We start from the raw sequence: 18,303 nt of genomic DNA on the forward strand, positions 1-18,303 counted from the left end.
AATGTAATGTAAAAGCTGCTAAGTCAAGCACTCAAAAGTTAGGAAATGCTAGAATTAAAATTGCCTGTGCAACCCTGATTTGGCACCTTTATGCATATGCATTGTGAGAACCTTTAATTATATGATTGCACGCTATTTTTTCCACAGGGCCCTGCGTCATTCAGTGAACCTTTGTATCCAAAACTTTTAAAAAAATAAATAAAGCAGTCTGAGGCAGATAGCCAGCAAGGAAAATTTTAACCTGAACCATCTTTTTATGGCAAAGTTATAAGCAACTGAAAACTGGGTCTTAGTATAACGAACAGCATTTGGGAACCTTAAGTATAGATGTCGGTACCTGAACTGCCTATAATGAATATTCAGTGATCTGACTTAGACCAGCTGGTACTCTGTTAAACCCTGGTTTGCAAAACATCTGCAAACAGACATGCACAAACCTCTTCTGAGTATTTGTTTCCACCACTTCCAAACACTAGCACCACAAGAGAGCCCCGTTTCCCATTTTCCTTAGCACTCCACGTACATTTGAGGAAACACCATAAGGCTGTGGACTTTTCATGGATCTGGGAATTGAAACCCTGGTTGCTCCAGGGCCTTAAGCAAAACTCTCTGGGCCCCCATTTCTTCAACTGTGTGATAGGGATAATGCAGGTTTCAGGGGGCCTATGAGGATTATTTAGTTACTGCAGAGATTAACATCTTAAAAAGTGCTAAATATTTATTTCTGGGGATGTCCCTCCAAGAAACAGTCAAATCAGTATTTTGATGGCGGTACATGTAAAAGCAAAGTGAGGGGAATGGAAACGGAGTATCTATGAATGTAACAGCTTTGTGGAAACTTCTGCTTGAATTTTAGGGTATGCTGGTTAGACATCAGACTAGTGGGGTTCCACTGACTCTTTTCTTGCCACTATGGCTTGGTTGAGTTTTGTTTTCATTATTATTTAAAATATCACTAACAGTTAACTCATTTTAACTGGTGTCTCCTAGTGTATGGAAACAAAACAGAATAAAAGGGGGGGTGGGAGGGGAGGAGAGACTTCTACTGTAAAAGCCAAGTGGATGCTACAAGTCACCTTCTCTTTTGAGAGAGATGAACAGCAAACTCCTTTATTAAACATATTCTGACATCTGGTTTCATGTTGCCAAAATATGGGTCAGCTACAGCAAAGGGATGGGGATGCCCAGAACATACAGCAGCATTGGTTTGGCAAAGCTTGAGAGGGTGTGGATCCATTGCCTAGAGACAGGTCTGAGCTGTGATGTCAAAATCTGGACATTCCCTTTTTCCAAATTCATCTGGAGTTTGGAAGGCTGTTGGGGCTCTACCTCTAGCAAAAACTGAACTCACTAGCACAGCTCTTTGACTGGGTTATTTCAGTGGATTGTTTTGGAAAGAAAGCAGGGAAGCTGAAACCTATTTGAAAACCAACACAGCCCAACTGGCTGTCCTATAGCCAAGGACCTCCGTTTTTGAAGTGTGGGACAAAGATGCACTGTGAAAGATGCTAAAATCCTTTTAATTCTTTAATCCAACAGGCTCTGAGCAAAAATTCACCAAACGCAAGAGGAAAAACGAGGACATATTTGCTTTAAGCTTTGGCTGGGAATAGTGAATTAGAGGAAATTCCTCAGCAGAACTGATCATACTAGAAAAATCCCATGTTCCCGCTGCAAAGCAACCACAACCAAGTGGGCAAAAACACACGAACACACACTAAAATGAAGACAAATGTACTGTTTTCAACTTGATTTCTATAAATGGAAAAAAATGTATAAAATCCATCCATACATTAACAGATACAGGAAGTTACAAGATCCAATTCACACCTAAAATAATAGCAATCAGTCCATTAAAAAAACAGGGGAAATTCCACTGCTGTAATTTTGCAGAAGTTACTACAGGGCAGGTACCAAAAGATTTTCAATACGATTAAAAATTATTGGCTATCTTCCCTACTTCTAAAGCAATGAGACAATTTCAACAGACACATACTGGGCAGATTGAAATGTTTCTGACTCTTGCATCAATGTGGACTATTCAAGATGCATATAATTACAATGTTCTATTTGGACACTTTCACCTTCAGAAGAGGGCTAAGGACAATAGACACTACTCCAAAGAAAGCCTTAACCCGTTCCAGAATCTGTAAAGTTGACACACTTGGGGTTTATTGTTTTATGATTTGCAGCCACCCGGGAACACCCAAAATGTGTGTACCCTCAGGTCATGCAATTCACACATTGTGCAAGGATTGAAGGGATGTTTAGGGGCATATGGAGAACACATGGTGGGTAAGTCCAGTTCCCAGTGGACTGACTGATGTTCACATCACATACAAACTGTATCTGACAGAAAGTCTCCTCTCATACTCCCATTTGTTGGAGGTCTCAGACAGGTCAAGAATTAAATGAAGGGCCTGGAAACTGAGCTACCCTTTCATGCTTAGGGTTTAGGAATACTGGCAGGAGCCAGTCTGTGAGGAAAGCTTGCCCCATTACTGCCTGAGCGGTCTCTGTGAGTAGACAGAGGACTTCAGTAACTGCCAGTCTAGGGCTGGTTCAGTTTATTAAAAAAAGTGCTGGGAATGCAGGCACCTCAAAATTCCAAAGGACAGGCTTATTGTTTTTACAGGTGTGCATCACATACACAGACAGCACAAGGCATCAAGCTGTGTACATCCACCCAAAACAGCACAGCATTTCTATGAACAAGTAGTATGGGTGACCCTTTCCAAATAAATCAAATCAAATTGCAGACTCCAAACTAGGTGGTCTGTGTTTAAAATAGGCAGGAGAAAAGGATACAAAGCTAGTGTTGCAATGACAACTATTCCCCTTCAAAACAAAAGGCAACATAAAATAGTGTTACTCAATTTGGCCATCTGTAAACACAAGACTGGATATTCAGTTATTGGGAAGAAATGAAAATATTTTTACATCCAAAAAGAGTACAAGAGAGGCTGTCCCCTTCCCCAGTTACAGATAGTTTACCCAGGAGAAGGTGGTTGGGGAAAGGTTTAATCATATTTGCTCATTTCATCTAGACCAGGTCATACCTACAGAGGAGCTTTTCAAAAAAAAAGAAAACACCTTGAAGTCATTTTTGCCTCTCTCTCTCCTTTGGATTGCTATGAGGACTAAACACTTTCCATTCTTCATCAATGGACATCACTCTTTTTGGCACTGTGGGTAGAATTTCTTCTAATACGTAATTTTGCCTTATAAAATACATGATTGTCTAGTCATGCAATTCCAATAGCATGAAAGAGCTGGAAGAGAATTCACATATCTTTGCAAACCCTACATAAGGGACCCTCCTGACACTAGTGTTACTCTATAGGATCCTGGAGAGTTAATTCATAAATGCAATTTCTACATTAGAAACCTTTTGGGGTTTTTTGCGAGGAGGGGATTGATGTCTCAGAGCTTTGAAATGTAGACAGATTTTTGATTTGTTGAAAAAAGAGCTTCACCAAATAACTTGACTAAAGAATAATGTATTGATTCAATCAAATAGAAGAAACAGGTGTGTGTGTGTGGGGGGTTCTCATTCTTTACTCCTGCCCCTGGAGCCTTGAATAATGGTTTCATCGCTACTGCATTTTCCCTAATTGGATCTTCTTCCAGGCTTCAGAGGCTGTGAAAATGCACGAGTCAAGGATCCCAGCTACAGTAAACGTTCCTCCAATAATGGCACAAATCTGAAATTTACAAAAAGAGAGAGAGAGTTTAGGGATTTGTTGATGATAAGACAGACCTTCACACAGCTTGAAACCCAGAGAAAAGGTAAGTGCTTACAGTTATTGTACTTGATGGAGTCAATGGGTTATTTTGAGGGGGATCAATGCTGGGGAGATGGTTACATGTCAAGGCATGGGAACTACCAGTCCTGTTGAAGGGAAAAGGAACTTCTTCACAACACTATTAGCCCATTCTCTCTGCCAGCCCTACTCAAGGATGAAGTTACCACATTAAACACAATGTCACTCATTTGGTGTGTACTTACAAGAGTCCCCTCTTTATCCCCAGTATCACAAATACAATTGGATTTTCCTCTGGAGTGTACCTTGATCCCACTTTGTCTGAACCCCCTACTTCTGTTATCTACTTGAGTAAGTACCCAGCCCCTTCATACTCCAGGTCCATGTATAAGACCATTTAAAATAGCTTAAATCTGCTACATTTTAATCCAGTAGCTACCCCAAGAAATACTCCAAGGATTCATCACAGTGCTGACATCAGGACACATCAGTCATTGCTTTTGAAATGTGCACCTACTATATAGGGGAGCTCCAAAGCATGCCCTCACTGTTCCCCAGCCCATCTCAGAGAGCGTGAATATACTAGCACAAGGAAGAAAAGAATTTAAGGCAAAGGAATCTGACGCACCAGCTTCTATCATATGTTCCAATAAAAAGTACAGCACATCTCAAATGTCTAATAAAGTCTCTTTATTTGTCTCTCCTTTGTCCCTTCCCATACTCTGCCACTATTCCAGAGACAAATATCTGAGCAGCCTTCCAAGACAGTGGCAGAAACTCTATCACTTAGCACACGTTAAATACGTCTGGACAGAACACTAAAAAATGTGCCACAGGGAACAATGCTGCATTGGCCCCCAAGGAACGGGAAAGACTTGTCACATCATAAATCCAGCTCTAACTTTCAGGATTCTGTGGTATGAATGTCTCTTCCCCTGGATGTAGGCAGTGTTGCTGTAGCCATGTTGGTCCCAGGATATTAAAGAGACAAGGTGGGTGAGGCAATATATTTTATTGGACCAATTTCTGCTGGTGAGCGAGACAACCAGGTAACCAGAATAGCTCTGTGTAGCTCAAAAGCTTGTCTCGCTCACCAACAGAACTTGGTCCAATTAAGTTACTACCTCATCCACCTTGTCTTCCTCTGGATCATCTTCTACTTAGAGTAGCCCTCTGGAATCTCACTACTCTCCCTTCCTGCTGACTCACTGGCCTGGTGGTGATTCTGTCCCTCCACACACACACCTCACTTTGGTGTTCTGTCCTTCTATAGTCTTACAATTGATGGTACAATAGCCTTTCCTAATGCAACTCTTATTGACTGAAACAGCCTTGCTCTGCTTCATAGACTCAGCTATTTTCAAATCTCAGCAGAAAAAAATCTCTTCTCCCTTATGGCTCTTAAATCCCCCATTCCCCACCTACTAACTTTAGCATGATGGCTTTTAACTAGGCGTGGCAGGATTTGATATAAATGGTTAGTTGACAGTAAAAGTCAATTTCACCTGACACTCTAAAATATCCATCGGTAACAATCAGCAAATGCAGCCTCCCTCGCACCTTGTGCCTGCAAAGATCCAGTGACACTGGCCCCACCGCCAAGCATAGAGCCCCCTACCGCCAAGCTGTCATGGCCCCACTCACTCACTCACTGGCTGGGAGCGTGGGGGGCTATCCCCAGGGAGGAGCCATTCAACAGCAGGATGGCCTCCCCTGTGGCCAGGGACTCGACCTCCGCTTTGCCCTGCCAGGACTGCAACCGTTCCCGCACCTTGTGCTTGCAGGGATCCAGAGCCACTAGCCCTGCAGGGTGCCCCTTGCAGCCCTGCTGTCATGGCCCCCTGCAGTCCCGCTATCAATGCCCCACCATGGTTGCACAGGGAGCCCCCTGCAGCACTGCTGTGAAACTGACTGATTTGAAATAAATGTTCAATCAATCAGAAAAGATTAAAAATAAAAATCTGCATCAGCCACTGAACTTACAAAAAAATAAAAATCAAATTCTGGCAAGCCGACTTTTAATTTAGTCACCACACAACATCTGTCCGCTGCAGCTTTCTATCATCCATAGCAGTCTGCCTTCCCTTATTTATTGTAGAGCATTTTGCAATGCAGGGCGAATGTGTGTTGTTCAGCTCGTAAAGGATGGAGACTAATAAGAGATAGAGCTGGCAGCGACACAATAGTTAAGGCTACCTAACACTTTCCATTGTAAGAGCCCATTTTCAGTTGTTTATGACTTTGCCAAACTAACTGTTCAGGCTGAAGTTTTCCCATGCTGGGTGTAAGCGTGCGGGACTCACCCCTGCGGCGCCTCCTGCTGGTTGTCTCCAGGAATTAGCTCTGCCAGCCTTGGAGCGTCCTCTGCAGGCCGGTGATCCACCTTGCCCCTGGCCCCGGGTCCCTCCCAAGACCCTGGTGCCCCTTTCTCTGGGTGCTGCCCCCAGCAATACCCCCACAGTTCTGGGTCTCCCCCTCCCAGGGGAACCCCCACCCACTATCCCCACTTCGCCTCAGTCTTGGCTACTGCCCAGTCTCCATCTAGCCCCCGTTCACTGGAGCAGACTGCAGTATCAGCCACTCATCACAGGCAAAGGGGTTCGGACCTGCTGCCTCTGCCTACCCGTGGGCTGCCCCTTTGCAACCCAGTACTCAGTTGGCCTTACCCTAGGCCTGCAGCCTGGGGGGTTTCCAGGCCGGAGCTCCCCAGCTCCTCTTGCCTTCCCCCAGCCCTGCTGCACCTTAGGTACCCAGGTATGCTCCCTAGCAGTCAGGCCCTTCTCCCTCTAAAGGCAGAGAGAAAGTGTTTGCTTGAGCTCCTGGCTGAAGCCTTTATAGGGCCAGCTGGGTCCTAATTGGGGCATGGCCCTAACTGAGCCTGCTTCCCACTCAGCCTGGGCTATTCTCCCAGCCCTGTCAGGGCTGGAGCGGGTAACCACCCTGCTACACTGGGTGTCTAACTCAGGCTGAATTATTTAATTAATTAAATCAATCAACACAAAAGGAAAGAAAAACAAGCTTAGGGGAAAATGTTTTTCCAGTGTTAAACTCACAACTATTTCACTGACAAGCTCTAGTTCCTTCATGCTTTGGAGCAAGGACTAGAAATTTCACAGGAGAGTTGCCTTGGAAGTCAGAGGTGTTTCTTGGTGTCCTATGAAAATGTACCCAATTTGTCTGAATTCTAAGCCTTGGAAAATCACCAATTGTACTTTCTCACTAGAAGTTTGCTAAGAGCTTGACAGCAAAATTCTCTGAACATTCCATCCCCACAGAGCTCTGTAGCAATCGTGCTGAGCATACTCCACCCCGCCCAGACCTCACAGCATTCTCTGGCCTGGGGCTGAGCAGGACTTTCTTTGCAACTGCTCCTCATAGCTATTGGGGGGCACTGTGATGCCCAGCACTGGAACTGAGACCATGGTGACTGTCTTTCCTGTGCTCTCAGTACTCCCACTGCTGGTGCCCAGGCAGCGTGGAGAAGAAGGAAACCTGACCCGGGGAGGGTAGAGGATTAAAGTGAAGGCAGGAGCAGAGGAGGAATGTGACAGAAGAGAACAATTTGGGGAGGGCTGGGGACATGCTAGGGGGCAGAATCAGAAGAATCCGTAATTACTAGAGCATATTCTTCTCCAGAACCTTGGATTCCAGAGTCCCAATATTCCTCTGTTGGCAAATACCTGTAAAACCACTAATACAGTGTGTCTCATCACATTCTAGTAGCTGGTCCACACAGCAATAGCAGGTCATAATCATCTATCACTTAATTAGCTTAAAGGGCAGATGTCTGTACTGTGGAACTAATGGTTCCAATTGTGCCGATGGCCCATGTTGGAAAGGGTCAATATGGTTCTACATGTTTTTTTTTTCCAAATTGCTTTTTGAAAAATGTGGGAAATTACATGAAAAACCCTATGTTAAAAGAACACTTAAATTTAATAGTCACATACTCAAAAATTAGGAAACAGCAGCATTAAGGTTGCTCACGCAACCCTAATTCCCCCCCGCCCACTCTATCTGCATATATATCAAATATATATATATTTGATATAGTTTTTAATTACATGATCACATTCTATTTTTCACAAGACTCCTGCCTCATTCAGGCACAGGATGGATGGAGTTCCAGGAATGAATCAGGGCTGTCTAGTGAATGAGACTGTTGGCCCCGCCTGCTTCATTTGTTACAGAAGTTGCAAAGTGTGCGGTGAATGAGGCAGGGGACTACAAGAAAAAATAAGTAGTGGGTTTTATGGTTAAGGAATTCAAATGCCAGCTTGGAGAAATGGATTCTTATCCCTGCCTCTACCAGAGGTTCCTATGTGATGCTGGGCAAGTCACAACCCAACTTTTCACAGGGGGCCACTAGCTGTGTTTCCTCATTTTCTGAGTGCCCACCTTGAATCACTTGGGGCCTGATTTGTGGAAGTGCTGAGTGCTCACAGCTGTGGCTAAAATTAATAGAAACTGTTTTGTGAACATCTAAAATGTTAAGTACTCTGAAAAGTAAGGCCCTGTGTGTCTTAGTGAGGGATCCAAAATTAGTAGACAAGTTTGGCCTTCATATCTCTTTTATATCAATATATCTCCTTTATACTGCTTCAGCTCCCCATCTGTAAAATGGGGTTGATACCAACCTTGCTACAGAGGGATGTTGTGAGGATAAAATTAATAAATATTTGTGAAGCATTCAATACTAAAATGATGAGCACCATCGAAAAGCCCATGAGGAAACTAATAATTTTGTATTCAGTGCTAGGTTTAAATTGTATGCAGTAAATAAGTCATGGGTCAGACCAGAACGATGGGGATAAAAAGAAATATTGAATAGATATCCCATCAGTGAGCACCATCCATCCTGGGCAACAAATGAGGCAGTAAAAATAGTATGTGATCATGTAATGAAAGACTGTATAATAATGCATACACACAAGGGGCCCAAATTAAAGTTGCTAAGGTTTCTAACTTATGTGTGCTTGCCTTTGCAACCTTAATATTCTTTTAACGTAGTCTTTTTGTATGTCATTCAGAGTGCAGCCTGGGGTGGCTCATTGAACAATAGTGACTCTTGGAGCTGGTGAAAGGTGAACAAACTTGCAATGCTTCATTTGCTCAGGAAGAGGGAGGATTTGGACACGTGCCGGATCCTAGAGATGGATGGGAAAATGGAATAAGATTATTTAAAGCTTCAGGGCAATGGGTCAGCAGCTATAGGGAAGTTAGCTGTGCAACTTCCCTGGGAGGGAGCCAACCCCGATTTGGGCCTATTGCACCATATCCGATTTGCCACAGAACAAATCCCACTGGTACGCCACACAGACGAGCAGCAGTGGCTGAGTTAGGCAAGGAGTTTGTTACAGTAATAAACAGCTCTAATGATAGACTAATGATGAGAGAGGGCAGTGGGGAAGAAATCACTCATTTATAAACATATTTATAACCAATGATATTTGTGTCCTATGAGCTCAGTGAAACAGCAAGATGCCTCAATGACGGTGGGCCCGGGTGATGTGTTTCTTGCAGCACAGCTGGCATTCTGGCAGATGAAAGCCTCAGAAACCAGAGCACCTGTCGGAGACTTAATTCATATTTTTGGGGAGCGAGTACACTCTTCGCACTCTGCCCCCCTCCCTTGCCAATGTGACGCATGGTGACTTTTCAGGGAAAGTGACAGCTGAGGTGGTTGGCTATTTCAGTCCACAGGGAATCAGCTGACAGGAGATTTTACACCACAAAAAAATGCTTTTAGAGTTTGCATCAGATGGTAGGAAAATCTGACTTTAGTGCCACCACGCAAGGGGGAAAAAACCCCCACAGAAAAATACATATTAATCTGCACAGCTCTGTACCGCTGAGTGCTTATGACTCACACACACCTGGCATTTGTTTGCACTCTGCCTCCCAGCACACACACAGCTTTTGAGCTTGCTGTGACCAACAAAAGAGGTGACACACAAGGTCTCTCTGGGTCAATACAGAAGTGATATGTAATTTATTTGTCAGACAGTCCATCAGTGAGGTTCTAATATGTGCTCAGAGTCCCGTTCTATGGTGGGATTCACGGGAAGCAGGCACCACACTATTATTTATTTGTGTAGTGCCATGGGTGCAAAGGAGCTTTATAGATAAAATGATCAGTAGCTGCCTTAAGGAGATATTTACGCCTACCCCACCAAGGGGGAAGACAAATAAAGGAAGGGGAGTAAGGGAGGAGGGAGACAACAGTGAGAGATCATCCAGTGATAACATGGGCAGCACATTAGAGTTTTAACAGATATGATTAGGGGACTACAGTGCAGTTGTTGGTAACAGAAGGCTGCATGGGTATAATGAGGGGAACATGAAAGAAGGGCAATGGCAACATGGCTCTCTCTTCCCAAAGTGAAATACCATACTGAGGATCTTCAGGGTTTCTTCATGATCAGATTTTAAGAGCAGAAGGGGCCATTGTAATCATGTAGACTGAGCTCCTCCATAAAACAGGCAATATATTTGCATCCAGTAATCCCTGCACTGAGCTTAATGACTTGTTGTTGAACTAGTGCATATGTATTTAAATCAAAACTGGGAGTTTTTCTAAGAGAGCTCATGTGATGGGGAGTCCACCACACTCCTCAATAAGCTGTCCTGATGCTTAATTGCTATCACCGCTAAAAATTTGCACCATATTTCCAGTTTGAACTTTTCTAGCTTTGACTTCCAGACACTGGATCTTCTTATGCCTTTGCCTGCTAGAATGAAGAGCCCTCTAATACTATGGAATCTTTTCCTAATCTTCCCTTGGGATTGGGGGTTCCTACATTGCTCCTTTGTAACTCTCCCTGTTTACTCCTCCCACAGAGCTAACCCTGTGTACTAAAAGGCTGCTCTCTGGCTAACCACCGAGGGGAGCTCACAACTGATGGGGAGCTCCACTGGAACTATATTGCATAGTCCCAACACTTCTTTCTGACCTGACCTCCCAGCACCTCCCTACACACAGCTGGTAGCCCTTAGCACCCAACATTCAACAGCTACATCATTCTCCCAACAGACACCCATGCTTAGGGTTCCCACAGACTCAGAAACTAAAAATTCAGCTGCCTTTGTGGTAACAAACAGGTTTACATTTACGACCCTGCCAAAGCCTCTCACAGCCCAAAAGAGTCTTTTCCCAGCTACACCTCCAAGAACATATTTCAGTACTACAGTGTTTTTGTGACGGTTGTGTGAGCATAGTTTAGTAAACAGGCTGCTCAGTATGGAATGGGCAGGTGCTCCCTCCATAGCCCCCTTCTGTGGTTTTTAACCAAGCATCTGCTGAATAGCAAGAGCCTAGGGGTTTCCGAAGCCTGCCCCACTCAACAATAACTCCAGCTGCCACAAGCAGATAATCTTCTGTTGGATCAGAATGCTGTGGCTTCAGCATGCCAGTGACGACAAGCCAGTCCCCGGGGCAATCATGATGCAGAAGGCCAGGCTGGTAATACTACTAGTAAGAGCTAGAATGATGGAAATGACAACAGATCAGAGTGTGTCATTGAGATAGGACAAGAAAACTGAGGACCAAGGCATCTTAATCCCCAGCAACCCTGCTCTCCCTGATCCTTTCACAAAGCTTCCCCACACCTGCATCGAGAAACCTAAGAAGCCAGCACATGCACACACAGGGGATCAAACCAAAGCTTGGAGTTCTCAACCTAGATAAACATAAAGGGGACATGACCTGGAACTGCATCCTGGCCAGAGGGTCCCATTGATATAGCAAAGATCTGCATGGTAGGTAATTGCAAAAGGTCTGACACACAAGTTACATCAGTCACCCTCAAGTGACAGGATGTACTGTTACCCGCAGGTCTCAACTCAACAAATATTAACACAGAACAGCCCAAATGGAGCCACCGAAACCTGGGAGGCTAATTTGGTGGTAGTCGGGAGGAAAGAGAAGTGGCTGGAACATTGTCCCCACCAGCTGCTTACACAATTTTCAAGCACAGTGTTTTATTTAACACAGATGCTACAGCTGTTCCCAACCACGAGATGACCTCATAGCAACAAGCAAACAGACATGACAGTGAACAGCAGTGCAGAGTACTGAAGTATGGACTGGTCCCTGGTTCCAAACCATGCTACCTGCCTCCCCCAAAAAGAAAAGAACATGGGACCATAATTTGGGAGGGAGAAGGACAGCAAGAAGCATTAGCAACCAGGTTAGTAAGCCCTAATGTTTTAACCTATTGACCACACTTTGAGACCAGGCAGACATGCTAATTAAAGAAGGGCCCAAACCATGAAGTTCTGGATCTCAACTCTTCTGCCTCAGAGTTTGGGGGTGTTTTGATCCATCTCTAAAGCTGATTGACTGTTTATTGAGAACTCCAAAAAACAAACCTCCTAGGGACAGAGCACAGCACAACTGATAAAGCACCATTTATGTTTACAATTCAAATATTCAGACCCCAGTTCCAAAGTACAGGTCTTGGGCGCCACCAAAGTCAGGTTATTTCAGTCAGTTTATCATAGACACGTGGAGCTTATATGTCCTAGTATGTAATGCTACACATTTTTCTGAGTAGCCAAGGTACATAGCATGATGGGTCCTATAGTCTGTACATGCTAGGTCCCATTATTAGAGAGGAGGTCTGCTGCAATCTGCTCTTATTATGTATTAGTTAGGTTTTGCCCCCATGTTCCTGGCATATTGCCAGTGTGCCTCCCTTCCCTCCCAACCCAAGGGGCAAATATCCTGCACTAGCAGTACCCATGCTATTTGTCTTTCTTTTATGCCAAAGCGGTTAAATCAAACCATCAAAGGTTGGTTCTCTCTTATCGGATGCTCCACTTTTTCCTTCAATTTCGATACGTGTGAACTGGCTAAGGCAAAGGCGGAGCTTAGCTTTACTCTCAGGAAACGTCATAGTACTCTGAAGCAGGAACTCAGTTCCCAGATTGGGCAAGGAGGCCACGGGAAGAGCAGGAGAGGGCAAGAAGGAAGAGTCACAGGCTTAAAGTAACTCACCGATGTGATAAACCTGTACAAAGGTTGCCGCCTCTCTGTATATTTCACTGTGATGGGGCTCAGATCATAGCGAAACCAGATAGCGGGGATAATGCGGCCAGTGTGACTGTAGGCAACATACTCCTGGAAAAGAGAGTGGGGAGAGGAAGGCAGAAAGCATTAGCAATTTTATTTCAAAGAAGTTGATCTCAGAACTGACTCCCTTCCCACTGTGCTTCTCCTCATTCCTATCAGGGAAAATTGCAACATACTATCAGGAGATAGTAATTACCCATAACGATTACACTAAGAAGAGTAACTTGTTCATTTCTGAATGACTATAAATAACAATACTGACTGCCTGGTGATGTGGCACAGAACAAAAAAATGCCACTCAGTATGTCCCTAATCCAAAGCCCACTGAAGTCAATGAAAAAAGACAGTTTTGGATCAGCCCCTAGTGGATACAGGGATTTTCCAAGTGGTTGTAGATAGAGTTCTAGCACTATTAATATTAAAAACTGCAGCTAACCCACTGGTAAGTTAAGCAATACAAAGGGAATTTGACTTACACCAGCTTGTTGGCCTGCCCCCTGCATTCAGAACAAAGCATTTCCTGTGTCTGAGGCCTCATCCACACTGGGGTAAAAACAGTTTTTAACACTTTTTGCCTGCCCAGTGCAAATAGGACAGAGCTGTGTTTAAACCATGTTAAGAAACTTGCTCTAGGCAAGGAGGGGACCTAATGTAGCACAGAGTTTGCAAACACCATTTTAAATCTGTTCAGCAGAGAGACTCTTAGCTCCACTGTGGACAGGACCCTTTAATCCACTTCCTATAGAGCAGGTACATGTGAAGTATCAGCCAAAGGGCAGCTCTCCAGATCATCCACCGTTATGGAGAAATCAGCACTGTGAAAGGGATTTCTAAAACCTGCTTTGGAAATACATCTTAGTTCTATCAGGTCTTACCAAGAAAATATTTAGTTGTTTTGCTGTATATTTTAACTGTGCCCTCAACACGAAGATAAATACCAGCCATTGATATGAGCAGACAGACAAACAAGTAGAGGAGGAGAGTTGGCTTTGGGATACAACAAACCTTTAAGAAATGCCTGAGCATGCCCTGCACATTCCAGCCCTTATTTCAGCAGATACCCCTTCCCTATCCCTGTGACAAGTGTGCCACTTTTGACTGATAGACCCAACTCTTCAGGTGGTAGGGACAACAACAACCCTAGAGAGGTGGATGAAGGACAAACAAAGGCATGTCCACAGGTACAACACTAACAGGATGATCTCCTCTCAGCAAAGGGAGAGGGAACCAACTGAAGCAGCACCATTGTGCTCCATCAACCCCACTGGGATTTTTCCTCCCTTTTGAAGTCTCTTCCACAGTCGGTGGACTGAAGTTCAATGGATAGAATAGGAGGGGGACCCATACCAGCATATTTTAAGGGCTCCTAGCAAAACTAATTGGTTGATGCCAGAACTGTAGTGGTGGCTTTGGGTGGAGAGGAAACAGAAGATCTAGGAGATAACATGGGAGAGGAGACAGACAGTTCACACACATCACCATCATGGTAGAGAACCACCTCATGCTAGGTCATCTATGCCAGACTATTCCAAAGACTTCCTTCCGATTCCTGCTTCCCTCTTATCAGCATGGGAGTTTAGAGCAGAGGCAGTAATCAGAAACCTTTTTAAAATGCACAGAAAATGCAGACACAGCTCCATTTGCTTGCACTCTGGTTATGAAAAGAACAGTTTTGACAGAACTGACCTCATTTTTTCCTTCCTTACCCTCCGCCCTCAGCAACACAGTCCCGATGATTCAGTCTTGGCTGAGGGCCCCAATTGCAATCCTGCTCACTGAAGTATCAAGATCAGCAGCTCAGGCTGTACGTTTTCCCAATTAATTTCAGAACTTGTGTTGCAAGAGAGTCTTATCAGAAGAGTGGTTGTAACATTAAAACAGAACAAATACATTCTATCCAGAGAGAGAAAGCTATCCAAACCCTCAGGACACTCTGTACAGCACAACCAGAAAGCACAGGAGACTATTGCTAGTCTTGGCACAGCTCATGAGAGCATAATAAATGAGTGGATATTTTAGCAGAATGGCAGCCTCAGAACCCTCAGGTAGAGCAGACAATAAATCCACATGCGAAAGGTCTGAAGGGAAGTAAGAGCCACTCGATGCTCCACTGGGCCAATGCAATCAAGAGATGTCCTGGACAGACATCCACAGACACGAAGAGCAACAACCCTGTCCAATTTCGAGCAACTAGCAAAGGGCAGCACTCCCATAAACAATGCATTACATTTGTTCTGCGTTAAAATAATTGTTAATTTTTAGAGTCTTAAGGCTCTTTAAAGGGCAAATAATTAGCCCCCACCCAATTCAGTCATGGGAATGGCCTGCCAGGTTTCTACACTGTAAAAACAAGAGAGTACCAGGCAATAAATCTCTCTGAAACCCCTTTAGCAAGAGAATTAGGATCTAGAATTACTTCAGGCTATGAAGGTTTTCGGTACAATATGTCGGGACTTGAATCAGTTAAGCACACATAGGAGAGAGTCAGCTGCAAGGCAACAATTCTTCAGAGAAAGAATAATTAGCACCAGGCACTGAGAAAAATTCTCATGCTACTATAATGTAGCTGCTGCTAAGTGTAGAAGAGATGACTGCAAGAGTCCTCGTTCTAAAGCAATTCAGTTCCTCACTCTTCCAACAGAGGCTACTGCATGCCTACCAAACACAAATGCTTTATACCAGAGTGCAATACCATGGACTGAGTTTTAAGTAAAGAGCTTCCTATGAACTCATTGGGTTTTTCTTCACCAATGGCAAGACTACGTAACAGTCACCTCCAGCCTTACCTTGTTTGCTACAGTATACTGGTATGAGTACCGCTGTTTGCCGCTCATATCTTCATACACGGTGGGGACTATCTTCAGTATATAATCATGAGATGCAAGGGCTATGAGTCAGAAAGGGAAAGGATAGATTAGCCAGTGAAAAAGTCCATGCCCCCAGAAGGAGGGTGGAAGCTCATGACAGCTATTAGTAAAGGATAGGGGTGATTTTGGTGGTAATGGTGGTAGCAGTAGCAAGTGGGTGGGGGTTAGAAGAGCAGTATACAGATGCAAATACCATAAGCTCCCTTGCTCAGACTTGCTACAATCCATGTGATACCCAGCTAATCCCTCTTGTAGCAGGTGATCATAATCAAGCTGAGCTGCAGAGAATGCCAGTGACTACAAAACCCAGGGTGCAAGAGGGAGATAGCAAAGGACCCTGTGGACTAGGCCTTCCCTAGGGCCAGGGGTGGGAATTGAAATCCCATTCACTGATGCCTGGGTCCCTTTGGTTGCTTATCTGGCCCCCTAATCAGTGTTGCATTAATATCCTGGTTTTCATTTTGCTTTTGCCCACTATCAGTGGGCTGGCTAAGCCCTAGAAGCACTGACAATACATACGGTTTGAGCTGAGCTTGTCTGCTCCCCCCAGGGCATTGAATGCTCCATGAATGTTCTGGACCTGGAGAGCGAGAAGACACATACAGTGGTTATATTCCATACTTGGTGCTTTTGACTTTTGCTTCCCCACTTTTGAAGGGTCCAGTTTGACTCAGTCTTCCCAAATGCAAAGCCTCAACCCAATGAGAAAAAGGCACAAATTATTCTCAGTGGCCATTACCACAAGGCTTGGCTCCAATTGGGGAGGTTGTAAGATCAACCTCCAAAGATCTAACATTAATGTCCACTCTAAATTGCTTCAGCCAAGGGAGCACTCCCAGATTGGAAGTGACTGGTGGGGAAACACAAGTCAGTCTGAAGTTTTGAGGTGAATCTCCATGGCAAACCATGACACCATTGCACACCAGTCTGCGTTGGTGGATGGTGTCATCAACCCATAATTAGGATCAATCCCCCAGCTGGAGAATAAAAGCTTGCACTAGCAAGCGCTCATCATTCTATCACATGCAAATAGATAGTAGAGACTATAGCCTGCTAGGAGTCACACTTTAAAGATTCAAATTCAGGGCAGAACTTGGAGCTGCCTGCTTTCTACTCAGACGCATTCCTAGAACAAACAACACACACTATGTCTTGGAAGATGGGAAGGAGACATGCCAGCTAGGCCATCCATTCCTTAGCAGTTGGTTCCAGACACGCAAGTGTTAGGCATTCCCAACCCCTCACCACAGATCAATTGGATTCCCCCATTACTCCCCACTCCTCTAAGGTAGAGGCTAATGGAATTAGTTGAAAACAACAAGGACCAACATCCACCAACAGAATGATTGATCTGGGAAATTTCTGGAATGGTGAAAGCTATACAGAAGTCCTGCAACTGTAGTCAGAGGGTTGCAATGTAACACATGCCACATTAAGATATACAGAAGGAGAAGAGATATCCACGAGCCGGGAAATTACTGACAGACAACAGATAAGCAGTTTTGTTTGGAGGAAGAGTTGTGTCCTTCTAGCTTTCACTGCATTAACAAGTCACTGCACCAATTTGCATTACCCACCATCCTTCCAACAGCTGTAAGCACTTGACTGCATAGGACACATCCACCTGGTCCTACGGCATGTTTCCCTGATCACTATTCCACAGCATGATGGAATATCCTAGGAAAGAAAATTCTAGCAAGACAAATTCCTTGTTTTTCATCAAATTGAACTGATGGAACAGGTAACATGCAGGTGACAAATATAACTGGAAGCACAAATGGGTTTTCTATAATGCCTTCCAGACTGCTGGTATCTCAAAAGGCTTACACAGTGCTGAGTTGGATAGTAGCAGTGTAGTAACTAGGCAGACAGACAGCATTCTGTGCTATAGTTCACACATCCTTGGACATAAGTTTATCTAGAGAGGGAGAATATTTGACTTGGCAACAGGGCTAACCCCAGCTCTTCTTGATACATACAATAGGAGTCAAACTTCTACTAGGAAAGCCCTTTGAGACAGGCAGAAGGGGCATTAAGGTCTCATCTGAAAGATGGCACCTGTTATGACACAGCAGCTCTTCCAACCACTCCTTCAGCATCAACATCCAGTACAAGTCCTGGCAGGGAAAATGAAGCCTGAAGCTTCAGCTCAGAGGGTAGAGCACGTTAATAGCTGAACAGTTAATCCTGGCAGAATCAGGTACTTTTTGAAGACAACTCGGAATACCTCCCTTCTCCAAAAGGAGCCACACATTGAAGTGACTCCACAAAGGAATTAATGGTCAAGCAGAAGCGTCCTCATATTAGGGGATACTTTGGGGGCAGCTCAGGACAAGAGTCTGCCTAATAACAGTGATCTCTACATAATCTAAAGAGGGAGCATATGTCAGTGAGGGAGCATACATGCTCGATTTACATGAGCTGCTGGCTGCACTACAAGCGACGAACCAGTGCAATCAAGCCCCACCACTGCAACATGCCAGCAGAATGCCTGGTGGTTTTCAATGTCATAATACCTTGAAGAGGTGGAAAATCAAGGCAGCTGGAAGTGTGATTAGCAGGCATAGGAGCATGGATGTGTGTATGGAATGCTGGTTTA

The 18,303-nt window shown here is 44.4% G+C and overlaps 1 protein-coding gene across 1 annotated transcript in view; it reads right to left on the bottom strand.

Moving 5' to 3' along the window:
- Nucleotides 1-2,566: 2,566 nt before the first annotated feature.
- The window catches only part of ERGIC1 (endoplasmic reticulum-golgi intermediate compartment 1), a 96,664-nt gene continuing 80,927 nt past the window's right edge, over nt 2,567-18,303 (bottom strand). The window contains exons 7-10 of the mRNA XM_034778664.1: nt 16,224-16,284; nt 15,624-15,724; nt 12,763-12,885; nt 2,567-3,704 (exon numbers count right to left, since the gene is read on the bottom strand). Coding sequence (XP_034634555.1) covers nt 3,597-3,704; nt 12,763-12,885; nt 15,624-15,724; nt 16,224-16,284 — 393 coding nt within the window. The 3' untranslated portion in view covers nt 2,567-3,596. The remainder of the gene's footprint in view (nt 3,705-12,762; nt 12,886-15,623; nt 15,725-16,223; nt 16,285-18,303) is intronic.

The sequence above is a fragment of the Trachemys scripta genome, chromosome 8 (genome assembly GCF_013100865.1).
Source record: "Trachemys scripta elegans isolate TJP31775 chromosome 8, CAS_Tse_1.0, whole genome shotgun sequence".
NCBI classification, from domain to species: domain Eukaryota; kingdom Metazoa; phylum Chordata; order Testudines; family Emydidae; genus Trachemys; species Trachemys scripta.